This window comes from Thunnus thynnus, chromosome 11 (genome assembly GCF_963924715.1).
Source record: "Thunnus thynnus chromosome 11, fThuThy2.1, whole genome shotgun sequence".
Classification (NCBI taxonomy): domain Eukaryota; kingdom Metazoa; phylum Chordata; class Actinopteri; order Scombriformes; family Scombridae; genus Thunnus; species Thunnus thynnus.
Genome location: NC_089527.1, coordinates 21,216,920 through 21,240,946, shown reverse-complemented (window position 1 = coordinate 21,240,946; position 24,027 = coordinate 21,216,920). Strand labels below are relative to the sequence as shown.

General features: G+C 40.6%; 1 protein-coding gene across 2 annotated transcripts; it reads right to left on the bottom strand.

Annotated features, from left to right (window-relative positions):
- Positions 1–1,230: 1,230 nt before the first annotated feature.
- On the bottom strand, positions 1,231–23,773 carry LOC137192804 (follistatin-related protein 1-like). Of its 2 annotated transcripts, none has more exons than XM_067603746.1 (11): positions 23,630–23,773; positions 23,448–23,504; positions 10,073–10,174; positions 9,818–9,947; positions 8,652–8,684; positions 8,246–8,376; positions 6,415–6,533; positions 5,813–5,925; positions 4,964–5,074; positions 4,751–4,845; positions 1,231–2,610 (listed from the first exon to the last, which is right to left on the bottom strand). In XM_067603746.1, the coding sequence occupies exons 2-11, from the start codon at positions 23,502–23,504 to the stop codon at positions 2,569–2,571; spliced, it is 933 nt and encodes a 310-aa protein (XP_067459847.1). In that variant the 5' UTR covers positions 23,630–23,773; the 3' UTR covers positions 1,231–2,568. The 2 variants fall into 2 exon arrangements, with proteins under 2 accessions (XP_067459847.1, XP_067459848.1); XM_067603747.1 differs by having other exon boundaries at positions 23,609–23,718.
- Between the last annotated feature and the right edge of the window lie 254 nt (positions 23,774–24,027).

The following is a 24,027-nucleotide window of genomic DNA, read 5'->3' as shown; positions in this document are numbered from 1 at the left end:
TTCTGTTACATTATGCAAGACTCTGCTGACTAAGACGTGCATAGAATGAGGAATAGATACTGGATAATTGGGTTCCTCCCACTGTATTCACAGTTATTCAAAATTACTTGTCATGCTTTTATTCTGTTTATGTTCATCTATAAGGAGAGCAAATTTCAGAAATGGTAAGTGAGATTTACCCAATAAGCCTATTGTGTTTGCAAATCTTAAAGGAATTGGTTCAAATTTAGGTGCAGATTAAGATTTTACCTTTAAATCTGAGAACATCTCAGATTTGATATGATGCACTGCTACAAACTACCAAAGAGAACACAAACTTTGTGCCAGTTGGACCTAATAAAGCATAATGACACTTCTAATATTGTAGGACTGAAAAATGCATTATGCAAGTATGTAAAGATTTATGTATTTAGTGCATATCAACACAATGGTTATACAGTGACACAGTAGTCTTGTGTCACTTATAGCCTTAAGTGTCTTTGAGTGCCTTTAAAATCACTGTATGAATAAAGTGTATTAATTAATTAATTAATTATTTAATATATAACACTTCACAGTGAAAGCATTTAGTAAAATAATAAACTGGTAGGATAGTGACAGAGGGACAAAGGAGGAGGATTGTATTGCTGTACAGACTGTAAAACCCCCTGAGGCAAATTTGTGATATTGGACTATAAAAATAAAGTTGACCTGACTTAACAAACATAAAAGAAACCAAACTGGGTTAATAAAACAGAAATAGCAACAACAAAACAGAGAAAAAAAAACATCAGTTAATATCAATTAATAGCAAGGGGATATAAATCAATCTTGAGAAGTTTTCAAATGTCATTGCAGCTGAGTAAACTAATAGTGAGTGAGTAAGCAAATGCATGAACTTCATTTTAAGCAGAAACTGGGAACATTCAGTAGATGCTGGTTAGACTTTACTGTATGGTCACAGTAATTCAGAAATGACTGTGTCGAGCCTAAACTAAAATGTTATATAACTTTCAACTCCACAGGTAGCAAAGGGAGAGGGGCCAACACTGGGGTATGTGGCTTTTCTTTGTTAAAAGACAGGCTGCAGCATTTTGAAACACCACAAAATAATACAAATTGCTTTATATAAGACTTTCTTATTCCCTTTAAGTCAAACAATTATTTCTTATTCTCCCAAGGAACCTTATTTTCTTCTTTTTCAGTAAAAGTTTGAAATGTAATTCACACATGCAAAGTGACAAAACTGTGTTGTGGTGTATGGGATTTATTGGCATACATACATATTCCTTACACTCTCTGCACTTTTAGTGGAATATAAAGATTTAGCTTGAACTAGTAATGCAACTTTCACACAGACATTAATGAAGGATAGAGTCACAAAGCACTAGTTTACTGCTAAACTTCAGCAAAGCACACTCATTCTTGCAATACCACATGATATAATAGCCTATGTGCAGGCAAAGGTAGAAACCGGTACTGTTTGCAGGTCTAAGGCACTGATTTTTATTGTCAACCCTCCCAATTTAGACACATGATTTTAACAAATAAACACATTTAACAAACCAAACTACTCTCAGCATCACACTCTGATAGCACACGCACACAATCACACACTCACACGCACAATTAATATGCACCCAGTCACTTGAACTACACTACTTTAGCTGACAGTGAGGCTAGTCCTTCTGTTAAAGAGTGATTTTGAAAGCACAGGTATAGTGTTGTTGCTGGGTCCAGAGTAATGTTTTACCTGGAGAATTGTGTACATTATTCAAACACTTTCGTCAAGACTTTGGTTTCAGTTTTCCCCATGCTATATTCAGATCAGGTCTCACCTGGGTGCTGTGGTGCATCTCCACAATTTGAAAGCTGAACTACTGCATCTTTGTCTCAAAAATATAAGACATGCAGAGAGAAATGTTTAATCTAAAAACACCAGAGAGACTTACCTGAGCATAACATGGGAACAAGAGGAGCTCCAACTCGAACCAATAACAAACTGTACATAGAAGCAAACTTTTTTTTTTTGCAGCAAAATTATTACTTTAGCAGTAAGATACAAACTAATTTCTGGCTGGTGATAAACTAAAGCCTAAGTAAGCTAGAGAGAAAGAATAGGAAGTGCATTGGTCAAGTATTGGCCTACTCTGGCAGTTCAACCATTCTGCTAACCATACAACCTATGAGAGTCATTCCAATAGGAGGATTCTCCTCGCTCAACTTTTCTATCTTCTCTAACAGTGACTTTCATATTCCAAAAACAGTGACAACTTGACTGTTTGTTTTTTTTTTCTGTAATAACTGTAAAAATATAAGGATTGTAGTAAAAATAGCCCCAGGGCTAGTGTAGGGGCGCAGTAATACAATCAAACATGACAGTACTGAACACAAGGGAATCCTACAATAATCTTTGATAGCCCCTGAATCTACCAAACATCAACACAAACACTTAAACATCATAAAAAAGTATAATAATTAACATGGCAGAGTAACAAAAGTCAGTTTAATAACAACACACGGCCGCAAGGTAAATCAAGTATGGAGGAAGGGTGATAGTGTGCATCCTCTCCTTCATTGCGTCCTTATTTAGGCCTCCTTTGTGCTGGCCTTCATCTTCTCAACTGTTTCCTGTATTAAAAACAAACAAACAAAAAAAAAGAGTTGAGGAAAAGTGAGATATGGTGTATCATTTGACACAATCAATAAATAATGAGGAAAGAAGGAATTTCACTGAATACAGTGTATTCCTAATTACACTAAACTTGTACCCAGAGAGCTTCCATTGTTTACAGAGGCATTGTAAGCTACGCTTCTGGAGTACAGAACACATGACCTTGCTGACTCAGCCATGGCCTCAAGCCAGAGCCCTAGTGCTACCTTGTCAGCCTCATGCTCTCATACACACATATAAGCAAGCACACACACACACACACACATACACACAAGAGCAGGCATACCACAAATATAGTAAAAAACACTCTTACAAGTACAAGGACAGTGAGATAATTTATTGGGGTAAAGCTTGTTTCTCACACTCTGAGTGTTTAGGACCTAGAACAGCACTGTCTTGTCTGGACACAATTTAGAACTAGATTCCAGGACTTAACTCTTGGAATAGAGAGGTTCTAGAACTCCATTCTTAGTCTACAGAGGTTCTAGAATGCTACTGACCATCTAGATTGGCTGCATATCTTTATTGTTTGTCTGGCGAGGTTCTAGAACTTCAGGAAAGGTTGTCATTGTGTTGTTGGAGTTGTTAGACAACTGCTGATGTTTGTCTGGAGAAATTGTGTGTTGTATGTTGTTTTCATAGGAGAGACTGTAGAGCTATGCTGAGAGTCTAGAGAGGTTCTCTGACCGTAATGACTGTATTATCAGGTGCATCACAAGGAAGTATTCGCACTACAACAGCTCAAGGAATCATCTCCAGAACCGAGCACCTTTTACATCAAGACAGAGAGTCTCCTATTACATTTGCAGTCTGTTCTATAATTTAAAATAGATTTGTAGTGAGACCTATATAGCTTGACAGCTGTTACAACCAGCTGGCTCAACCAAAAGGCTGACTTTTTTAAAAAAGTATTATAAATTGAATTTAATTCTTAAGCTCTTACTCATTATTATTTATTATTCATAATCTTAGGAACCCCTCTGTTCTTTTTTTGTTTCCATGACATTGGCAGCATTATTCCATTATTCTCTGAGTTAACTGACAGTAACATCAAGCCCATTTTAGGCCCTTTTGTAAGTGTTTCCGACATTGCTCTCCCTCTTAATAGGCTCTATAATTTGGAGTGTTGTGCTGCTGTGTACAAAGCCTACTCCATGATATAGAATCATTCACATTAAATCTTAGATGAGAATACTCCTACACTGCTATAATCGTAAAGGAAAATGCTGATGGTCATAACAGTGCTTCTTTCTACAGCTGGCATTTTCATATCCATAGCCATTTCATAGTTTTATCATTCTCATTTAGAAACCAGTTCTTGATTTCACAGCTTTTGATAAAAGGGGTCATAAAGATGCTGACTGAACTTTGTGTGTGTGTGTGTGTGTGTGTGTGTGTGTGTGTGTGTGTGTGTGTATACAGTCATACAAACTGAACTGTGAATTGTATTGTGCTGCCTGAGCAGTTTGATTCAAATGCTCTTTGTCCAGAAGCACATTATAAGTAATGAAGGTTATATCCTGAAGGAAAGTAAAAGCAGACGCTTGGGTTATGGCTTCTGTCAGTATTATTTCGCAGACTTTATCACCAGCTAGGGTACTGTGAGTACTGGACAGTGATGCAGCTTTGAAGCACACTTAAAATTGTGACTAGTGTGTAAACAGGCTTCGCTGAGCCTGTCCTGTTTCTCGGGAGAAAATCTGGAAAAGGTCTTCAGGTTGAGGAAAACAAAAGGGGAAGCTTATTTATTTTGAAATAAATATAAAAATAAATATGATTGATACATTACATTTTTACATTTTTTAGTTTCTGCAAATTTTCTGGAGCTATTCTCATTAGGTTAAAATGTCTTAAAGTCCTTTAGAGCATATTTTTTAAAAGGTTGTAATTTTGGTTTTATAATCCAATTTGTTTAGTTGTTTTGTTTATAGTTTGACTTGTTTTTGTATGTATGTATATTATTTAGGTAGAGGTAGTCAATAAGCCTACTGGCCTACTTTTTCCTCTCCCTGCATATTTGTTTTTTGTAGTTTGTGTATATTTGTTTGATTTTACCCTGTGCAAATAAAGAAACTCAAACTCCAACTCAATACAGACCTGGTGCTTGTTGAGTTCAGCGACACGCAGGTTCCACTCCTCCTCTGTCATCTCTGCGCCAGCATCTACCGACTCATCCAGAGCCGCCGTCTTGTCTGGACAGATAAAAGGTCAAAAGTGGTCACACAGAATTTTTTTTTTTTTTAAAACATGTCAGTTGATTAAAATAATCAATAAACAGAATGATGATCAACTTCAAGTATTTCAGCTTACCAGTGCAGGTCATAGCAGTGCAGACCCAGTTGCCACATGCACAAACACAGCGGTTACACTCCACCTGGGTCTCTGCGCCGTCCTCATATGTCTCGTCCTCCAAGGCACATTCTGCAGAGAAAAAAAACATGTGACAGACTATTCAGCAAAGACAAAGACCGTAGGCTGTAACATGACACGATGACATTTCTCACAAAATGTGTTAAACAGTCTTCGATTTCCACGATCAAGACATGTCAGCATTTCAAAATGCAACATCATTCATCCAATATCTCATTTTTAAAGCCACATGCCTCGCTTTGGCTAGTTTTGCTGTACTAATGAAAGGTCAGCAAGTCCATCATCAACCGGACTACTTTAAACTTTTAAGCTTCTGAGAAAAGATTAGTCAAGAAATAATTTGAAGATTTAAAATGTGTATCGTTCTCTTGAAATCTCCTGGCTTGACATAATTATTTCCACTATCAAAATCCTGTATATTTGGTAACTGTGGTGTTTCTAAATATCTCCTCAAGGTCAGCCATGTGTGTGTGTGTGTGTGTGTGTGTTTGTGTGTCCTTGAATCTGGTGAAGCACCAGAGTTCAGTGCTCCACATTGAATGTTAGTTTTGTCTGTGATTGAGCAATTGCCTCCACTTCCTGTGAACTTTATCCCAGATATACTGGGCTGAACAGAGTGAAGTGAATACCACACAACTGAGACTGTGTATAAAAGAGAAGAGAAAGAATCTGAGGCTCATTTCCACTGTTTGCTGGGTGTCAGGAGTCAGACTTTACTTATGTCAAAGCATCCATATACTGTATCTACCGCTGTGTAACAGATAATACAAACAATCCCTCTAAGCTCACTCTTCTCTGGTGGATTGAAGCCAGGCTTCAGGCAGTTGAGGAACTCATCAAAGCTCAGCTTCCAGTCTGCATTCTCATCAGAGAGCTCGATGAGGGCATCTACACACAGGCTCCTGGGAAGCACAGGTACATGAAAACACAGAATAAATATTAGATGCTCCATACGGTAGCATCAGAACATTGCAGAAAAAGAAGCTGTAGAGATGATAATTAGTTTAGAGCGCTTTATTCCACAGAGTGCAGGTGTTTACACCAGTGCAGGCTCCCACAGGACGCCTTCAGTAAAGTTTACACTGGCCCAGATAGAGTTCAATGACTTACAGCATGTACCTGAAAATAGCAACACAGCACATAGATATGGATCTCGAGTCAAGTTAAAATGTATTTGTATAGCGCATTTAAAACAACCGCAGTTGACCAAAGTGCTGAACAGGCTTAAAACAGGATCTGTATGTACAAGCATTACCACAGAAGAAAATGTTCATCAACTGTAGAGGGGAGGAGGGGGAGGTGAAATACTGACAAAACAAAATAAAGAATGCAAACAGTAGCTTTTTTTTCCTCCAGCCATCATGTGAGCTTTCAAACACACAGACACTGACCTGAGCAGCTTGTTGCTCTCCTGGTCTGCGTAGGACTGCAGCTCCACCACCGACTCATTGTGCTGGATGAATTTAAGCAGCTCAGAGGAGTCAAGCTGAGAGTCACCGTTGTCATATGACTGCAGAAACATAGACAGAAACACACCGCTAAGGCTCCTTTTTTTTTTTTGTTTCCACATAAAGAAGTAGAATATGAACAGTAAGACCGATATTTCACCATTTTCACCACTGTCTGCTAAAAACTTGCACATCTCTAAGGGATTTTTGGTTAATTTATATCCTGTCCGTGTGTGTGCTGCAAATATCAGTCTGAATGAAGTCACTGGTGTTTTTCAGTTCAGGCTGCCAGGAAATAAGCAGTCACCGCCACAAAAAAATACCAAGAGCACATCGGTTGCCATGACAATCATCCCTTAACTGTGATGCCAAATGATTTCAATCTGGTATGAGCACCTTGTATACCTGCTCTACACACAGCCTGTATTACTTTATTGACATAGCCTATAGGCTCTGTAACAAAGGCCTCTGAGATGGTTTGGGAGTAATGGTGCGAGACCTTTCACATATTTAAAGACCCTGTTGTGTGACCACGTGGTGTGTCTGTGGAAGACAGATGAACTGAAAACATTTATGAGATTCCATATCATGTTTATGGTACAGTATGTTCAGAATACAGAGCATATATTTATAATGGGAAAGGCTCATCAAATAAATACTGAATAAATAAAGAACCATCTGCTCTTCTGCTCTAATGTCATTCATGTCAGCTCACAGGGTGGCAGGGGTCCTCCACTGCAGGACAGAGATCCTCATTAAACTGAATTATAACCATCAGCTGACATGCTCGAAAGGTCTGTCACGTGAATGATCAGACACAGTCGGAGACAGCTTTAGGGATTTGTGGGGTTGGTGCCCACATCTGTGACATTTTGTAAAAGAAAACAGGACGACTCACGTAAGAGCAGCGCTGAATAGTAATAGAGACCTGGGGCCAGGTGCATAAATGATACGTACGCACAAAAACCATGCATATGTCGTTTCCTGCATATAAACTGGTATTTATAAACACAGAATGTGCGGTGAGAATGTAACCAGCTACACTTTTTTTCTTTTTTTTGCGTTTACACAGGTATTTGTAAAATGCCAATCAAAGGCGCATTTATAAAAATAACATTGATTAATTACTTTTGTGTTTAATTTTATCATTCTTTTAATTTACATAGGAGTCAACATTTTATTTGCTCTTATTATTCTTTTTTATTTTATCCTTAGTTGTGGCACACCTTGTAAAGTCGGTTTAGATATGAGCTACAAACTAATCATTGATTACATATCTGAGATGTCACTGCCGATGATGGTTTACAGGTCCATGTGATGAATTAATGATATGGACGGTATAAAGAGCCACACAGCCGTGTGTAATAGTCGTGCGTAGCTGTTCTGGCTGCTGGAGAACCTCGCTGGTGCAACAAAATCTGTGAAACCGCACTTCTTCTTTCCCGTTTCTTTCATTGACAGCTGTACTGGCTGGTGGTGCAGGTGGCGAATTGATATGAAAACGGCTGGTTCAGGGTGTGTCTTCATCCATTTATAGTTAATTGTGGAAATGGAAACAATGCTCGTGCACGTGCGCCCTGTTCCCCAATGACCGAGATTTATAAAACAGAACCATGCATACACATGGCTTTATAAATCTAATGAAAAGAATGCGTATGCATATTTCTGGCTTTGTGCGTACACACAGTGTTAGTTATGAATCTACACAGTTTTATGCATCTGGCCCCAGGGCTGATTCTATCATTCAGCACCCTTATAGTGACAGGAAGCCCACCTTGAAGTATTTGAGCAGGGTGTCAGAGAAGTTGGATCCCTTGACAAACCAGCCATCTGGGACAACCTCTGTCTGCAGCCACTGGATCACACGGCTCCTCAGCTCATTGCGGTCTGCGGCATAGCATACAACTGCAGGGGGTGGGAACATTTCCATAGGTCAATAACATTAATAAATAATCCACAGGATAAAAATCTATTGCACGTCAGTTTCCTTGTTCACTATGTCCTTAGACCATAAACCACAGTTAATGCACACACACAGTAACTTCATCTAAATAGTAGACATAACCTTAATACACATGATTAAAGTGAAGACCAACAAAAAGAATTCAATTTGGAGTTTTTTCTTATCTCACTAAAATTGTGAATACTTTTAACACACGTGCAAAAGAGCACACACTCACCTGGGCTGGCAGCTGCCTGCTCTGTTTTCTTCTCTAAAGGTGATTAAAAAAAAAAGAGAAAGAAGATAACGTGTGAGTCAACACATAAAGAATTCATCACTTGACTTGATTCAGATTAATGGAGCTAAACTTGTATGTCATATAGTACTTGGCCAAAGGTCTGAAAAAAGGACCGTGTGATATAACTATTGTCCTTTTTTGCCACAGCTCTGATCAATGTTCAGGCCAGCGGGGACACAAAGAGTGCGAAACGGCTAAGTGTGAACAGTGAAAGTTCACTTGAGATAAGATGCTAATATTAGATGCATTAATAGATGAGATAAGGAGCGTGAATGAAATGACAGAATGACTATGAACCGGGTCACCCCAGGTATCACTTCTAGTTCAGAGATCACCCGCTAATCAGTCCAATTAACTATATACGTTCTTATCAGCACTTGCACCATTTGTCAGGTGAGTCAAATGTCATCCTACTTACCCTGTAAATCTGGCCTTTTGCCTCTCTGCTCTACTTACCTTTTACAAATTTAGTGACAATTTGAGATTATCAATCAAACACTTCATCAAAAAAGTGTATTTAGATGAAAATGTTACAGCTCAGGGCCAGTACAGTGTTGTGGCAAAAAAACAAATAACCAATCAATAACAAGGTTATAATGGATAACTGGATGCACCAGTCTGATAAATTGGGTTGGTACTGGTGTCAATACTGTCAATACTTTTAATGGCCAGTATGAACAGAAGGAATAATTATACTAAGCAAAATCTGTTTCGATATTCATACAGGGACCTCATCACCATTTTAAGATAGACTTGAAAAAATTGTGAACCTATCCTTTAACCACAGTAGAAGCAGAGATAAAGTGGGTGAGTTTTTAAAAATTCTTGAAATTAAAAGTTCATTCTCAACCTTTGAAACAGCAGCTGACAATACTGTTTCCAAGGTCAAGAATGAAACTTCAATTTCAACTTACACCCTAAAGTGCTCAAAAAATAAAAAATATGAGTATTGCAAGTCCACAACAACTGGGCAAACGTCATCTGCTGAAGAAGAACATGTGATCCAAGAGAAAGCTCAAGAACAGCTACTGAATAGACCTTGCGTTGGGAATTGTTTTGTCAACATTTTCATCTTGTGCCGCATCGCTGTGTGCTTCAGCTCGTACCCTGGCAGTGTCCATCGTGGGCCACCTGGATCTTCAAGCCAGTCAGACATGCGTCTCTGTGGAGCTCACAGTGGTTCCTGTAGGTCTTCCCGTTACTGCCACACACTGACCTCTTGTGGGGCTTACAGCTCTGGAAAGAGTTAGAGATAGAGAGAGACAATGAAGTGAAAACAAGGGGAAACTGTTATCTTCATTCTTTTTCCTTTTTTCTATGGCATTTATGTTGAGCTGCAGGACTACACACCCGTCACTCACCTCTATACACAGACAGCTGGGCTCTCCCTTCTCGTTGACAGCACACTCTCTGCCGGCCCCACAGAACACATTGGCGCACACTTTGCTCTTGCTCTGCAGCTCCTGAGAGAAAAGAAAATACCTTGTTGGCACTTGAAATACCATTGGTTCCTACAGGTTACACACACAGGGCGGCGCTATTGCACTATTAACAGGCCCGTTTGAAAGCACTGTGAAGATGTTACCCGTGCTCTAACAGACATATAAAACACAAATTATCATACATATTGTAAATATTTTCACAAACTTGACCCTCAGGCATAGACCCAGAGAGACTATTGCCTCTTTGTGGCATTGACAGTATTACCTGATAACATCCAAAGTAAACTAACACCCCATTTCTTTATTTAACTCCACAGAGACGATTACCTTTTTGGCTATATTTGTTTGTCTGTTTGTCTTTTTGTTTGTTTACAGGATATCTGACAAGATAGTTGACAGATATCACTAAAATTTAGTAGGAAATTTAAAAAAAAAAAAAAGGTCAAACTGTATAACTAAGCTTTTTGGTTGCCACTTGTAAAGAACTTTATGTTTTTGCTGTTTTTTTCTGGATCATCCATCACCGTAACTTTCCATAAATATTCTCCCCAAACAAATACAGTTTAGATTTTCATCCATTTCAACACTTCTCGTACAAATTTAAATCTAATCCTCACCGAGCTTTAGTACATAATTTAACATATTTCTACCATCATATATCTGGCTGTAGATTTGGTATATTTGAAATAAACCACCTCTTAAGCACATTGTTTTACTGCAGCCAAATTTAGAGGACACATGCACATATCAGCTCTGAGCGGTCCTGCAAAGTTTGATAGCATTTCCCCTCTAGGTGGCAATACATCACAAACATGACACATTTAAATAGTCTTATATCAGTGATCATGACTCTGACTGAAATTTGCACATTTCATCACTCTATAAAGCCCCAGTATTCCTGAGCAATATTTCTCCAAAATCATGGCTGTAGTCACTCAACGAGAAGGATTGTCTGTCACAACTATGTGTATTCAAACCTGGTTAACACACATTTCATGTTCCAGTGTCTGCACTTTTATTAACTCATGTTTGCCAGTAGTTGCCATGTCAACAACAGACAGACTTGGCTCAAGAGGTGACAACTGACCATACCCGACTTAGAAAAAAACAGAAACAGTGAAGCTTTTTGCCTTCTGTGTAAACTACAACCAAACCGTCAGCTCCTAAATCCTCCTTTCTTTCCCTCAAACTTCTCTAGTCTTTCTGTATCAGTCAAACTTTCTTTTCTTGCCCAGTCAGATGTTGTAGTTTTCTCTTGTTGTCACACTGGTGCCTTTGTTTCGTTATCTTTTGTTTGTCTGTTGTTAAACATGGGCGCCGGACTTGCCAAAAAATGTGTTCACTGGAGCTATAGCCAACCAATCACGAGACGCCAAGCGGAGCTCCAAGAGCTGCTTTATGACCCTCATTACCTCCTCCTTTCCCTATCTGTGTATCTTTGTATGTGTGTGTTTATGTGTGTGTGTGTGTGTGTGTGTGTGTTTGTGTGTGTACAGGGTGTTTCAACATCTGGAGTCTGAGCTGAGCTGTGTTTTCCTTTGGGCCCATTCCCATGCTATGTGAAATCTGTTCTCCTCCCCGTTTCTCTAGACTACCCTCCTCCTCCATAAGCCGCTGTTTCCTGTAAGAGCGAGGCAGAAAGTTGGCCTTCTGTACGCGAGTGCACGTGAGCTGGCTTCCAAACTGCTGTGTGTGTGTGTGTGTGTTTGTAAGTCTAGCGTCTGGTATGTAGGTTAAAAAAGAGGCTGGATTCTTGTGACTGAAACTCTTATAAGCTCTCTAATGATTGAATGTAACAGGATGGATGGATAGAAGGGGGGGGTGGTGGAGGGGGGAGTCACATGCAAACATCGCAGTGTAGCAGCTTTAACCCCAAAGTGGTGAGAGGAGAGAGTCAGATAGAGAGAGAGAGAGAGAGGAGAGGAGGGATTGAAGGGTCTCGGTTCATTTCTACACATGATTTAAAGACACACACACACACACACACACACACACACACACACACTTGCACTCCAAAGTTGAGGTCATGGAAAAATCTTCAAAGCGATCCTTGTGGCCTTGAGCGTGTTGGACAATCCAGTTTGTTAGACACAGATGTGCTAGAAGCCTGTTGAAACCTGTAGAAACCTACAATGAGCACATGAATAATGGATGAGCTCCTCAGATGAATCTAAACGCAGAGCCCTGTCCGTCTGTCTGTCTCCGAATAGAACCAGCAGATATCCCTGACATTTAGCTAATGAATACACACAAGACACAAGGTCTTTTTTTCAGTTGATTCAAGTGGGTTGTTGCTATGGTGAGAGCATGTACCAGCTCCTGTTGTGGCTAGATCACAGAAGTGTCAATCAAATGAGGTAAATGGAAGCAAACCCCGTAATGAGATCGCAGCCGAGCCTGTTGTTCAGATTGTATGATTGACACAGATGTACATCAAAAGACTGTAGAAAACAATGGATTATAATGTCACCAACCAACCTTCAACAAAGCAGGGAAATGAGTCTGAATATTGGAGCCGCTGCTCATTATGCCTTGGTGATACATCATGCCTGCATGTGGCCTGGAGCCTTCACTGTTGCCATGAAGACACACACAGCTACACGCATCACCATCACCATATGTTTACAAGGAAACCTAGTCCTGATTTTAAATATTAGCCTAGTTTTTATCATATTTTGATGTTTTCATGGAACATAGAGAAAGCTGGTTACTCATTTGCATGCATACATGAATCTACCATTATCCTAGGTTTCTGCATCTATGCGTATGTGTCTATGGCTCCTCCACATCTCGGTGTCATTTCTGCAGTTGAGTGTGTTTTCTGACTGTGTGGACTCGCTGCATTTATTACGCTCATTTGCTGGGTTTTTCATCTCCATAGAATCACCAAGGGAAGATGAGGGTGACAAGGGATGAAATAGATTTGATACAATAATTTTCAAATGCTTAAAGAAATTGAGTGCTGGTAAATATGCTTATTCCCTTTGGTGCCAAGAGTTAGATGAGACTAAATATGAAGCTAGGAAGCAGCTAAACTGGCTCTTCTTTAATCTGTACAAAAAGCGCACAAATGTGGTTTTGTGGGAGTTTATGTGCTGGAATAGTCCCTTGTAATCTCACGGTGATAAAACATTTACAAGATTTAACTTAATTTGTTAATAGGGAGCTTTAGAAATGCTGGTGGGTGGATTTTTTTGCCTTTGGATAGAGCCAGGCTAGCTGTTTCCCCCTGATTCCAGTCTTTATGCTAAGCTAAGCTAATTGTCTCCTGGCTCCCACTTTGTGCTTCATGCACAGAGATGAGAGTGGTATTGATCCTCTCATCTCACCATTCCTGTAAGATTACCACTTTTAGAACGTAAATTTGATTGTAGTGTGTAGATTGTTATATCTTTCTGTTCTACAGAATAATTGCAGCGTAATTGGAGTTGAGGATTGACCAGCACAAATGGCAGACAGCAATCAGAAGCCTGGATAAGGTGTTTACACACCACAGTATCTCAGTCTGTATCAGAACACTCTAGCTAGCATATTCAGGTATCCTTAAAACTGTGTATAACTACTATACTAACTATATGATGTTCACACACACAAAAATATAACCGGTATAACTCCAAAAACTTGATCATAACTGGGGTACTAGTATCCACGTAAACACACTCATTAACCCGATCACTATAACAGCATACATTCTTGAAAAATGTACAAACTCAGCACAAACAAAAACAAACATACCCACTGTGGGTGTCCTACTTATGACTAATAACATCAATTTTTTATTGCATCCAAAAAACGCTGCCTTATTTTCCCTCTCTCCCATTCAAAACTAATCACAGGATAAGTGAGTAGTGAATCATAACAGATTAAGCTGAGACCCATCCTATAAAAGCTGCCTAAAGCATATTACTTAATTGTATATACACACATTTCACATCTCATTTTCCTCGACTCCTGCGCCCTTTTCTTCAATTTTTCCTGTTTCAATCTTTTCGTCACAAGGTTAAATTTATTTAAAGGTTTTAAGAGGATTAACAGATTTAAGTGATTTTTCTCAAAACCCTCAGTGCATCATTTTCATCCTCCTCTCACTGTGTGGAGCCTCCCAGTTCAAGTCTGGTGTAATTTCTCTTCTGCTGTAACTCTCTGTGTTTTGTCATCTTTATTCCCACTGCCATACCCTTTTAGGGCTGCGAGAGACGTGCCAGTGAGCTGAGACCAGCCTTGCACAGGTTGATGGAAGTCTGGGGAGGAAAAATAAGTGAGCGGAGAGAGGAAAAGTACGAGGAGGGAACAGCAAAGAGATTCTGACTATTAAGAAACAGGTAGATGGTGAAGATAAAAGGAGAGGCGGGGTTGTGTGCTCACTCAGTCAATTTCTTCCCTGCCACATGTTGAATAGCTCCATGCTGAGGCTGACTGGATTTAAAGGGCAATGTTTTTGCTTCAGTTAAAAAAAAAACCCCTCTTTCTTTTTCCTCTGCTGATAAGGATGCAGGCAGTAACACATAAAAAAAAAACAAATTAGAACATCTGTATGTCTTTGTGCATCTCCCTGTCCATCCATTCACATACATTCACACAACAGAGCCTATCTGCCTGTATGAGCATGTTTGCTTGTGCATTTGTGTATATCTCAGTGATGCTCCATTGATCTAGCAGGCCAATCAATGCTTCCCCTCTGAGGATGTCACTTTACAGCCACTGTAAATTCATTCCCACAATGCACCCTGCCCCTCATCAGCATAGAAAACATTGATTTATGGATTGTAAACAGCCTGCCCTGGATATACCTAGTGACAAGCAGCATAATGGATGTTAAATGAAAAACAAATTGCATTAAATACGGAATTTAATTTTCTGTTTATGAATTAAACAGCAATGTGACTTTCTGTTTCTATCAGGATCACTCTAATCAGCTTGATCAGTTTATCAGGCACACTGAGTTTCAACGCAATCCAATACAACAAGCCTATTGAGCTTTTCTTGAGATTGTGCTCCACGAGGTGTTGAGTCAGCGCTAAGTTCATTGTGGAGGCTTTACTATCCGGTGCTATTAAAGTTCACCACATTACAAAAAGGTGAAAGGTGGTTCAGCTTTATTTGCATCAACACCTCTCCTCAGTAATAATTTAATACGAGAAGCTTCATAAAGGTCAGATTTGTTGCAAGGCTGTTGTGTTGGATGTAGCTACATTGATCTTACTGTCATCCCAGTGTAAAGATAGAAATATTTTTTGACAAAACTTGTTTCTTTTCCCCCTAGGGTACACAAAGTCTGCTGTGTGTTTTCATGAATAAAATATTGTGCTATGTGACAACTTGAAATATTAAAACAAATCAACCCAGGAGAGTGCAAGAAGATGGACAAGTAAAGAAGTATTACATTAAATTACAGTTTGAATGCCATTCGAAAAAGGCTCTGGATTCGAGTCTAGGTTTCCCTGTGGCAATAACAGTGACAAACAGAAATAAATAGAAAAAATTAAATTGAATGTGTATGGAGGCAGTAATTCAATCTTAAAATTTTGCAATGCCGGGAAAACACTAATGACTACGGAATTGAGATAAATAAAAGGGTAAATTATTACAAGATTTGAAAAAGAGCTGTTTGGAAACTTAACAAAACACAGTTCTTCATCAAAGAAATGATATTTGAGAACTCATTAGAGAGTTTTAACAATGATGTTGACATGAACAGATGAGGCAGTCAAGCCTTGGCAGGCATTAATGCACCCAACTGTGGCCTAAAGGCATCAATCTGTCTCCGTTTAGAGGTTTTAGCTGGTATTTATACTTTGCAAAACTTAAAACAGAATGGTAATACTGCACATCATATTGCATATGGTTGTCTTTACAGCTACTGGGATACTATTTATATATGAAAGCACAAAAGGAATAGTTCAACATTTTGGGAAATATACTCATTTGCTTTTTTGCCCAGATTCACTCTGACATACGTACAGTATATGAAGCTAGCTAGCAGCAGCTTTGCTTAGCATAAAGGCTGGAAACAAGGGAAACTGCTAGCATGGCTCTGTACCAAGGGTCTGCATACCAAAGTGACCAAAGTGCAAAGATGATGATGGTTTTATGGTTTGTCACGGGAGTTATGTGCCAGAATATTTCTTGGCTGTAAGCAGTTGCCAGGCAACCAATGGCGACTGCAGAAGGTCACTGTGCCAGGCTAAGACGTAGGCTGGTACATAACCCCCAGTAAAACCACTTTTTGCTTTTTTCTAGGTGCTGGTTGGAAAACAGACTGGCTGTTTCCCCCTGCCTCCAGGTTTTATGCTAAGCTAAGCTAAGCAGCTGCTGGGTGTAGCTTCATATTTACCATGCATTTATAATGTTAATATAATGTTATGTGTTTATGTTTAAAAAATTACTACTGGCCAATATATCATTATCAGATTTACCTCTACTCCTAAATATCAATATCAGTATTGGGCTCAAAATTCCAGTATCGGTCAGGCTATAGTCTGTATAGTATAGCCAGGAGCTGGTTAGCTTAGCTTAGCATAAAACCTGGAGGCAAGAAATTGTCACAAAATGTGTACTAAGCGAGACATTTTACAGTTTAGAATTCAACTTGTCAGTGCTCTCTGGTGGAAAAACTATGCAATGGTGACAGTTTGGCATTTCTTTACTGCAATTTCTTGTTGCCATACATTGGTTGATACATCTGCCTGGCCCATTTATGTGTTGAGCTCTAGTACAAACACTACAGTGGAAACCATCTTCTAAACTAACTCTGCAAGAGTGAATAAACAAATTTCCCAAAATGTCAAACTATTCCTTTAAGTTGTGTACAGTAAAGAGCATATATATCTGTACATATTTTTATTTGTAAGGGGTTATGTGTGTGAAACATCTTGTAACTGATGGCAGATCACTAATATTGTTTGTTTCTTACCTACAATGACACCATTCCCTGCGTCATGTACTTTCACGACCGCAACAGAGACACTTAGGCTGACAGATGGCCAGAAAAATGTACGCACAGCAAGACAACTTCACCCTCACAACCTTAAAAATTAGTTTTACAAGCATGTTATTAATTACAATGAGGTGAAATAATGGAGGTAAAAAAGGGTGAAGGATGTAGACAAGAGAAAGATTGAAGAGAATGAGAGGGTAGGTGGGGGTACATTCCTGAGCTATGTTGTGCCTCAGCTGGGGTCCAACAGGGTTCGTCTTGAGCCAAAAATCTCCTCAGTATCTAGGTCAGAGAGGTGCCCTTGCTCTCCCCCTCTCCAGCGCTTCCTGCTTTTCCCCTGTGTTGTCTTTCCAGCTCTAGATTGTCCAACATGCTTCAGCCTCATGAGATGTGGGGCTCATGCCAGGAGGGAGAAGGACAGGGAGGGCTCAAACTAAACCGCCCATCTCCCTCTGCCCGTAAAGACCTCCCTCTCACTTCTGTCTCCCTCGAACCGGGCCTTGCCAAAAGAGAAGTGGAGCACACCCAAAGAAGAATGAGAACCACTCTTATTCCACATACTGTACGCTAACTATGAACCAGTTTCCCCCTTTTAAGGAATTTATGCGAGCTTGTGGCTAAATCCAACGCACAGGGGAGAAACATCACAGAGAACGACTATCATCAGCTCTGGTTTTGAGTCATTACAGAAAGCTGTAGCATTTGCCCTCAATAATTCAAACGCCTCCATTCTCAAACCTCTAGCCTTTACTTCCTTATGAATCTTTTCAACTGTATCTTCATACATATCAAATTAGCTTCAGCCTCATTTCTTCTGTGCATGACAGACTCTTGAGATCAGACATACAGCAAATTTAAGCCTCCGCTGAGAAACACACATTCATATCCCAAAATGACAGAATCTAATGACATGCTTCCTTCGAGCTGAAAAGCCTGCTCAGTATTTTATGGATTTATATGACAATGAGTTGATAATGGAATTGGCAGGGTGTGTCCTTGGAATAATGAGGCCAAAGTAAGACTAATTTGAGTCTGTTATAAAGATATGAGCTGTTTGTGAGAGCTCTACGGGTGGTCTCAAAATCTCTCCGGGGGGCCAGGTCTGAGATTAAACCTGCGGAAACAAAAGGACCCCGGGTAACGACCAGTTTACACAGATCTGTCTGCTATTCTTCTCTGTTTCTTATTCAGTGTGAAAGGAATGCGCCAACGGATAGGATGAGGTCACTCCAGTCTGCAGCCTCTTATTTTACACCCCCCCTCCTCCCCTCCACCCTTGTTCCAGAGCTGAAATCTAACAACTACACCCTGAAAGAAACAAGAAGAGAGAAGAAGAAACAGAGGAAAGAGAGGAGATAAAAAAGAATGAAGGAAGAGAGACAACGAAAGAAAAGGAGCAAAACTCAGAAAAAGTGAGACAGAAAGAAAGAGAGAGAGTAAAGAAAAGCAGGAAATAAGTCACGGTCTGGGCAGAGCCACATCTGCTAGCAGTTAAAACGTCACCAGAGAGCATAAAATGCTATGAACACAGCACCACCCCCGGCCTTCCCCTCCCCTGTGCACCCTGTTGTCACACTGCTGGGACAACAGTGTCCCCAGTGTCCCCACCACCTGACCCACATCAATCCCAGAGAGGCGCTGTCTCACCTCTGTCCATGCAGTCCTCTACTCCATAACCTTTTCTGTATGAAGTACAACTTTTGTCATCTGTTTCAACTGTGAAGTCTGCCTCTCTCTCTCATTCTCGACCTAACAACATCGCCTAATTTTCCCCCAAAACCTTTGCTCTTTCTCTCCCCTCTGTCCCACCCTGCTCTGTTCTGGGCATTCTTCCACTGCCAGAGAGGGAGGAAGGAAAGGAGGGAGGGGGCCCTGGCTGAAGCACAGGCTCGGGCCAGGGGAATGAGTAGATTCCCTGCCCTCTCCTCTGCTCCCTTGTTGAGGCCAGTATTGGGGCCGGCTGTTGGAACATGTTTGTAGCAGGAAAAGTCCCGATTACAGACTGCAGGATGTGTTAAGTTTGTGCAGCCATTTGAGATCTGCTGAACTGTGAGCAGACATGCAGAGCACAAGGCGGTGTCAGTAAATGTCTTGTTTTGTCCAATAAACTCAAAAAATCAAAAAAAGGATTCAATTTACAGTCATGAAAGATCAAAAGAGTAGCATTTTTTTTTTACATTTAAGAACCTGAAACCATCAAATCTTTGGCATTTTTGCTTTAAAAAATTACCTAAATGATTAATCGATTATCAAAATAGTTGCAGATTAATCATCTTTCGATTGACTAATCATTGCAGCACTAGTCTTCTTTGAATTTGGGCCTGTGATTATTAGATACTTAGTCACACAGGATGTTGTACTTTGAATAAATTAAACAGATATTTGTACCCCAGAGAACCTGTTCCTGTTCCTTCAACATGCTTTTCCAACATGGAGCTGACCTCTGTTTAACCCTTATACATGAAACCTAATGACATGCACTATCCCCAACTGTGTCAAACCCTTTACACGTGACACAAGTACATAGTTCAACCAGTGCCTCACATAAGTGGGTATAATGTACACCTACAACTGCTGTATATCTGGTGACATTTGAATTATTATTATATTTTCCAGGGAATATGATGTAGAGGATGTAGTCCTGGTCCAAACTATAACAGTGCATCAAATGTAGCAGTTAGTTATTTTGTTTCTGCAGCCTATTGCTGGTTAGATAATACAATTCACAGGACAAACAGTACAAGCTTTTGCAGGGATCTGGCTGTTTACTAATGGTGAATATAGTTAAGTTTGTCTTGCAAGTGTATTGCATTATGTCTCGGATCACACACTTAACAAGAAAACAAAATTTGTCACATAAACCTCTTAAAAACACTGTAAATGAGACACTTTAAAGCTGTATTTGTTGTAAAGGCATTCTGGTTAAAACGGTGGAAGAAATTTATAATGAACATCGGAGAGAACAACGCCAGCCAGTTAATCGCTCATTCCACAGTGACCACAGGCGAACTGCATTTCAGATTCAAGGTGCATCCTCTACACACGCCGCTGGACAAAGAACGATCTCTGGTGGAAGTCGGTGGGCAGTTTTTGAAAATCATTTCTTATCAGAAAGACTCTGTGGCATGTTTGGGTGACTTTGAACTGGAGTAAAGTATCCTTGGAATTCAGACACACTAATGATGTTGATTTATTGCCTCTGACTGTGAGCACAAAGGAAGAAAATAATGGGGAACTGTACCCTTTATAACACGCGTTCAGGAGGCATCCCTGAGTCCTGTTTTCACAAAAAGGAGTGAACTCCTTTAAGCCTATATTTTTAACTCTATAACTTCTAGCACACGTTAGTATGTTATATATTCATTATCTCTTACTCACAAACCATTTGAGTAAACTTTAGAGCTGCTCTTTGTCATGTGTATGTGTATATGTGTGTGTGTGTGTGTGTGTTCATTTATATGTACGGAGTCTTTGAGTGTGGAGTGCTGGTAATGATAAGACACCAGTACAGCTGGTAAGCTAAATGAGGACTCCTTTTATGTGAAGCCAAGAGTGAAGAGAACACACTGCAGGGACATGAAACACAGCCCAACCCCTCTTTCTTTCTTTCTTTCTTTCTCCCCCCTCACTACACAGCCAAGCCTTACCTCACCCCCCAATCTCCCCTGCTATAATTGCATGAATGTGGCTCCATCTCCTTTCTGTTTTACATCACTCTCTATCTCACCGCCCTCCGCAGTCCCTGCACAGGATCCATGACTGGATGTTGAGCTACAGTAATTAGAGCAGGCTGATACCGACAGAGGACACAGCGTCCCCTCATGCTCATGTTCTCTCCACCTGGGCAGATATTTTTAGCCCACCTTGAATGAGGGAGAACAGGCATCAACATGGTGCCTGAAATGCTGTGGCTCAATCAGAGTCTGCTACAGATCTCAAGAAGGGCGCCAACTTCTACTTCTTTTCTTCACCCCTCTTCTTCTTCTTAATCCTCTTAACTCCCTGGCTGTCTAAGAGGAGAGGAGAGCTTGTCTGGCTGCCTGGTTGGGCCGACTTCCTCTTGACATCTGTGTTTTTCAAGATCCAGTGCCGGTGCCGATAACTTAATTAACCACTGTGTCATTCCACCCTGTCGCCGCGGATGATGCAGGATAATACAATCACACTGCATGCCATGAAAACAGAAATATAAACAGTCCTCTCTTTCTCTCTCTCTGTTTATATGTGAGTGTGTGTGTGTGTGTGCTCAAGTCCCCCAAGGCTGCAAACTCTTATGACTTTCACTATGTCTGCATCTCGACCTCCTTTGCATATCAAGCTCCCGGTGTGTTTGAGTAAAACATCAACATTTCATTCAGGAGATGCATATCTCATTCCAGCCTGCACACACACAGTTATACCCGAGTTTCTGACCCAGGCCGCCCTGCCACTACGCATCTCTGAGCCGCTTATCTCGGGCGCTGCAATTTTTCACCTCTGGAAGGCATTCTCCTTCATCATAAATCAAGAGTTACTGTCCAGATTTTAATGGCCTACACTCACGCCAAAAATACATCAATTCACACACAAAGAATCCTGTTTTCATCAATCACTCCAGCTCTTCTATGCAATCTATGTGTGCTCATATAAAGTAATTCTGACGCGCATCCGGACACCTAAACATAACCCAAATACACACCCTGTAGGCTCATCAGATCCACTCTTGTGAGGGCTTTGCTCCAACTTGTTGACCTCCTTTAGACAGCTCACTGGTATGCCAGTTCAAGCCCTTCCCACGGCCAGTCAACAGGCCATATATTATCAGAGTAATTACCTTCGGAGAATAGATGCCTCTCTAATGCCTCCCCATTAACTTCATGGATACACTCAACAGGCTCTGCTGTGTGCTCTGTCTCCACCGAGATCATGAGTCCAATAAAGAAGCAAACAATGGCACATTTTCCAGCAGGCAAAGGTGGGGACAGCAATGGAAGGTAGAGGGCTAACATATCTGGCTATATGAGTAATGTTGTGTGCAGTTGAGACAAATTAATGGGCATCTGCGTGAAGCTATAAAGACTAAACAGGAGACAATTTGTTTATCTTGTGCTTCACATTTGCTGTAGCTGTAAATGTTTAAAAAAATCTATCCTGTAATTAGGAAGTCAATTCCTTGTTTATTCCCTCAGCCTGTAACTGTTGTGCAGGTCAACAAAAGAGTCAACACAAAGCCAGGTGTTCAACAGCTGTGTCCAGTGAGGTTAAGGCCAACAAACACCACCTGGTGTGTGTGTGTGTTTCTATTTCTTAAGTGGAAAACACCACATACATAACACTGACGTCTCTCCAGCATTATACAAGTGCTGGAATTGTTGTTTTGTTGGTCATCCCTTTGTGCCATCACACCAGCTACTCTTACAGCACATTAACTCTTGTTTACTCAGAGGTTAGACTACTTAGTGCTGCAGTGTGACACCCTTAAGGTGAGTATTCTCACAACTCTTGAGCACGCTCACCACTCCCGAGTACACAGACAAACACACATGCTCCCTAAAGGAGCACCCAAACACAGTGTTCGTATGCCATTAGAGCAGCTGCCAGTTGGCGGAGCTTTTTGCACCGAAGCACCCTACAATATTGATGACGGGGGCCATCAAACCCAAGGGTGAGAGGAGCAGGGCTTGTGAGATATACACAAACACCGCCCTCCCTTTTTTTCTTTTCACAGCTGCCTGTCACTGGTGTGACACTCTTGTCCTCTTACAGCAGCTTTTGCTTTGCTCCTAAATCCCCAACTTCACAAAAAAAACTGAGAATAGGAGGTGTGTTTAAGTGTGTGTGTGGTCCAACTGGATGCAAAATGCGAAGGTTTGCTTCAGCTCACAGACAAAAAAACCCCCCACACACACATACCTATCAAAGCGCCTCATAGGTGCAGTCATTTTTAGAAATGAGAATTGTGTCCCTCTTGAAAAGAGCTGCACCAGTGGCAATTTAGTTAAACTGCGCTTCTGACTGTCTCCATAATGAAGCTCATAATTGCGCAGTGCCAACAATAATGGCATAATTGGTTCCCTTTTAAGAATAAAAACACCATAACGAGCTATTGACCCAGCACAGTCTTGAAAACCCAGCTGCAAAATGCTCATTTCACTACAACATGGTGGATAACAGCCTTCCAGATGTGTTCTAGCTCGTTTAGCTTTGTGAACAAAAAAAAACTGCTGTGTGTTACTTCAGGCGGGCAGTTTCGTGCCGAACAATTACAAACCGTTTCGTACAGATGTCAGGCAGGATTTGTTACCCGTTTGAAACAATACAAAGGAAATTATTTTAGTTTCAGGGTTGAAAAAATAAAGCCGTCTGAGCCAAACTTACCTCAGCGTCACAGAGAGCTGCGGCCAGCAGAAGCAGCACAGCGACACTTCGCAACATCTGGACATGGAAAAAGAGAAAGTAAGGTTTAGGTAGAAAAAAGAAAGGAGATAGGAGTTTCTTAGTAGGTTATTTAATTAAAAAAAACTTGAGGAAAATCATACTTTCGCTTTACTTAACGTTACCGTTTCGTTAAAGCTGCTCCGCTCGGGGGTCTGGTCGGAGGAGGAGGAGAGCGGCTTTGGATGTTGGAACAGGAGGTCCGTGATTTCAAGAAATATGAGGAGGAGCACTGAGGAATTGGTGCCAGTCCGTCAGTCTCCCCTCCCTCCTCTCTCACCGACGTGGCCAATGAAAATGTCTGTAGGTATTCCTCCGAGGACGTTTTCAGAAGAAATGGAGGAGGGGGAGTGACCGGGGTATGAGGGTATGAGTATAGTGTGTGCAACCCCCCCTTCGAAAGAAATACGTTTACTGCTAAATGCTTTTGCCAAACATGTTTCAGAGAGAACGCAGTTGCTATGTGGATTATGTTCACTGGCACTGTGTGTTTGTGTGTTTGGGAGGGGGTGGGGGGTCACTT

Coding starts and splice junctions, on each gene's coding strand:
- LOC137192804 (XM_067603746.1), bottom strand. CDS start 23,504: ATGTTGCGAAGTGTCGCTGTGCTGCTTCTGCTGGCCGCAGCTCTCTGT. Junction 10,175..23,447: donor CAGCTCTCTGTGACGCTGAG/GTAAGTTTGGCT, acceptor CTTTTCTCTCAG/GAGCTGCAGAGCAAGAGCAA. Junction 8,685..9,817: donor CCACGATGGACACTGCCAGG/GTACGAGCTGAA, acceptor AATCACCTTTAG/AGAAGAAAACAGAGCAGGCA.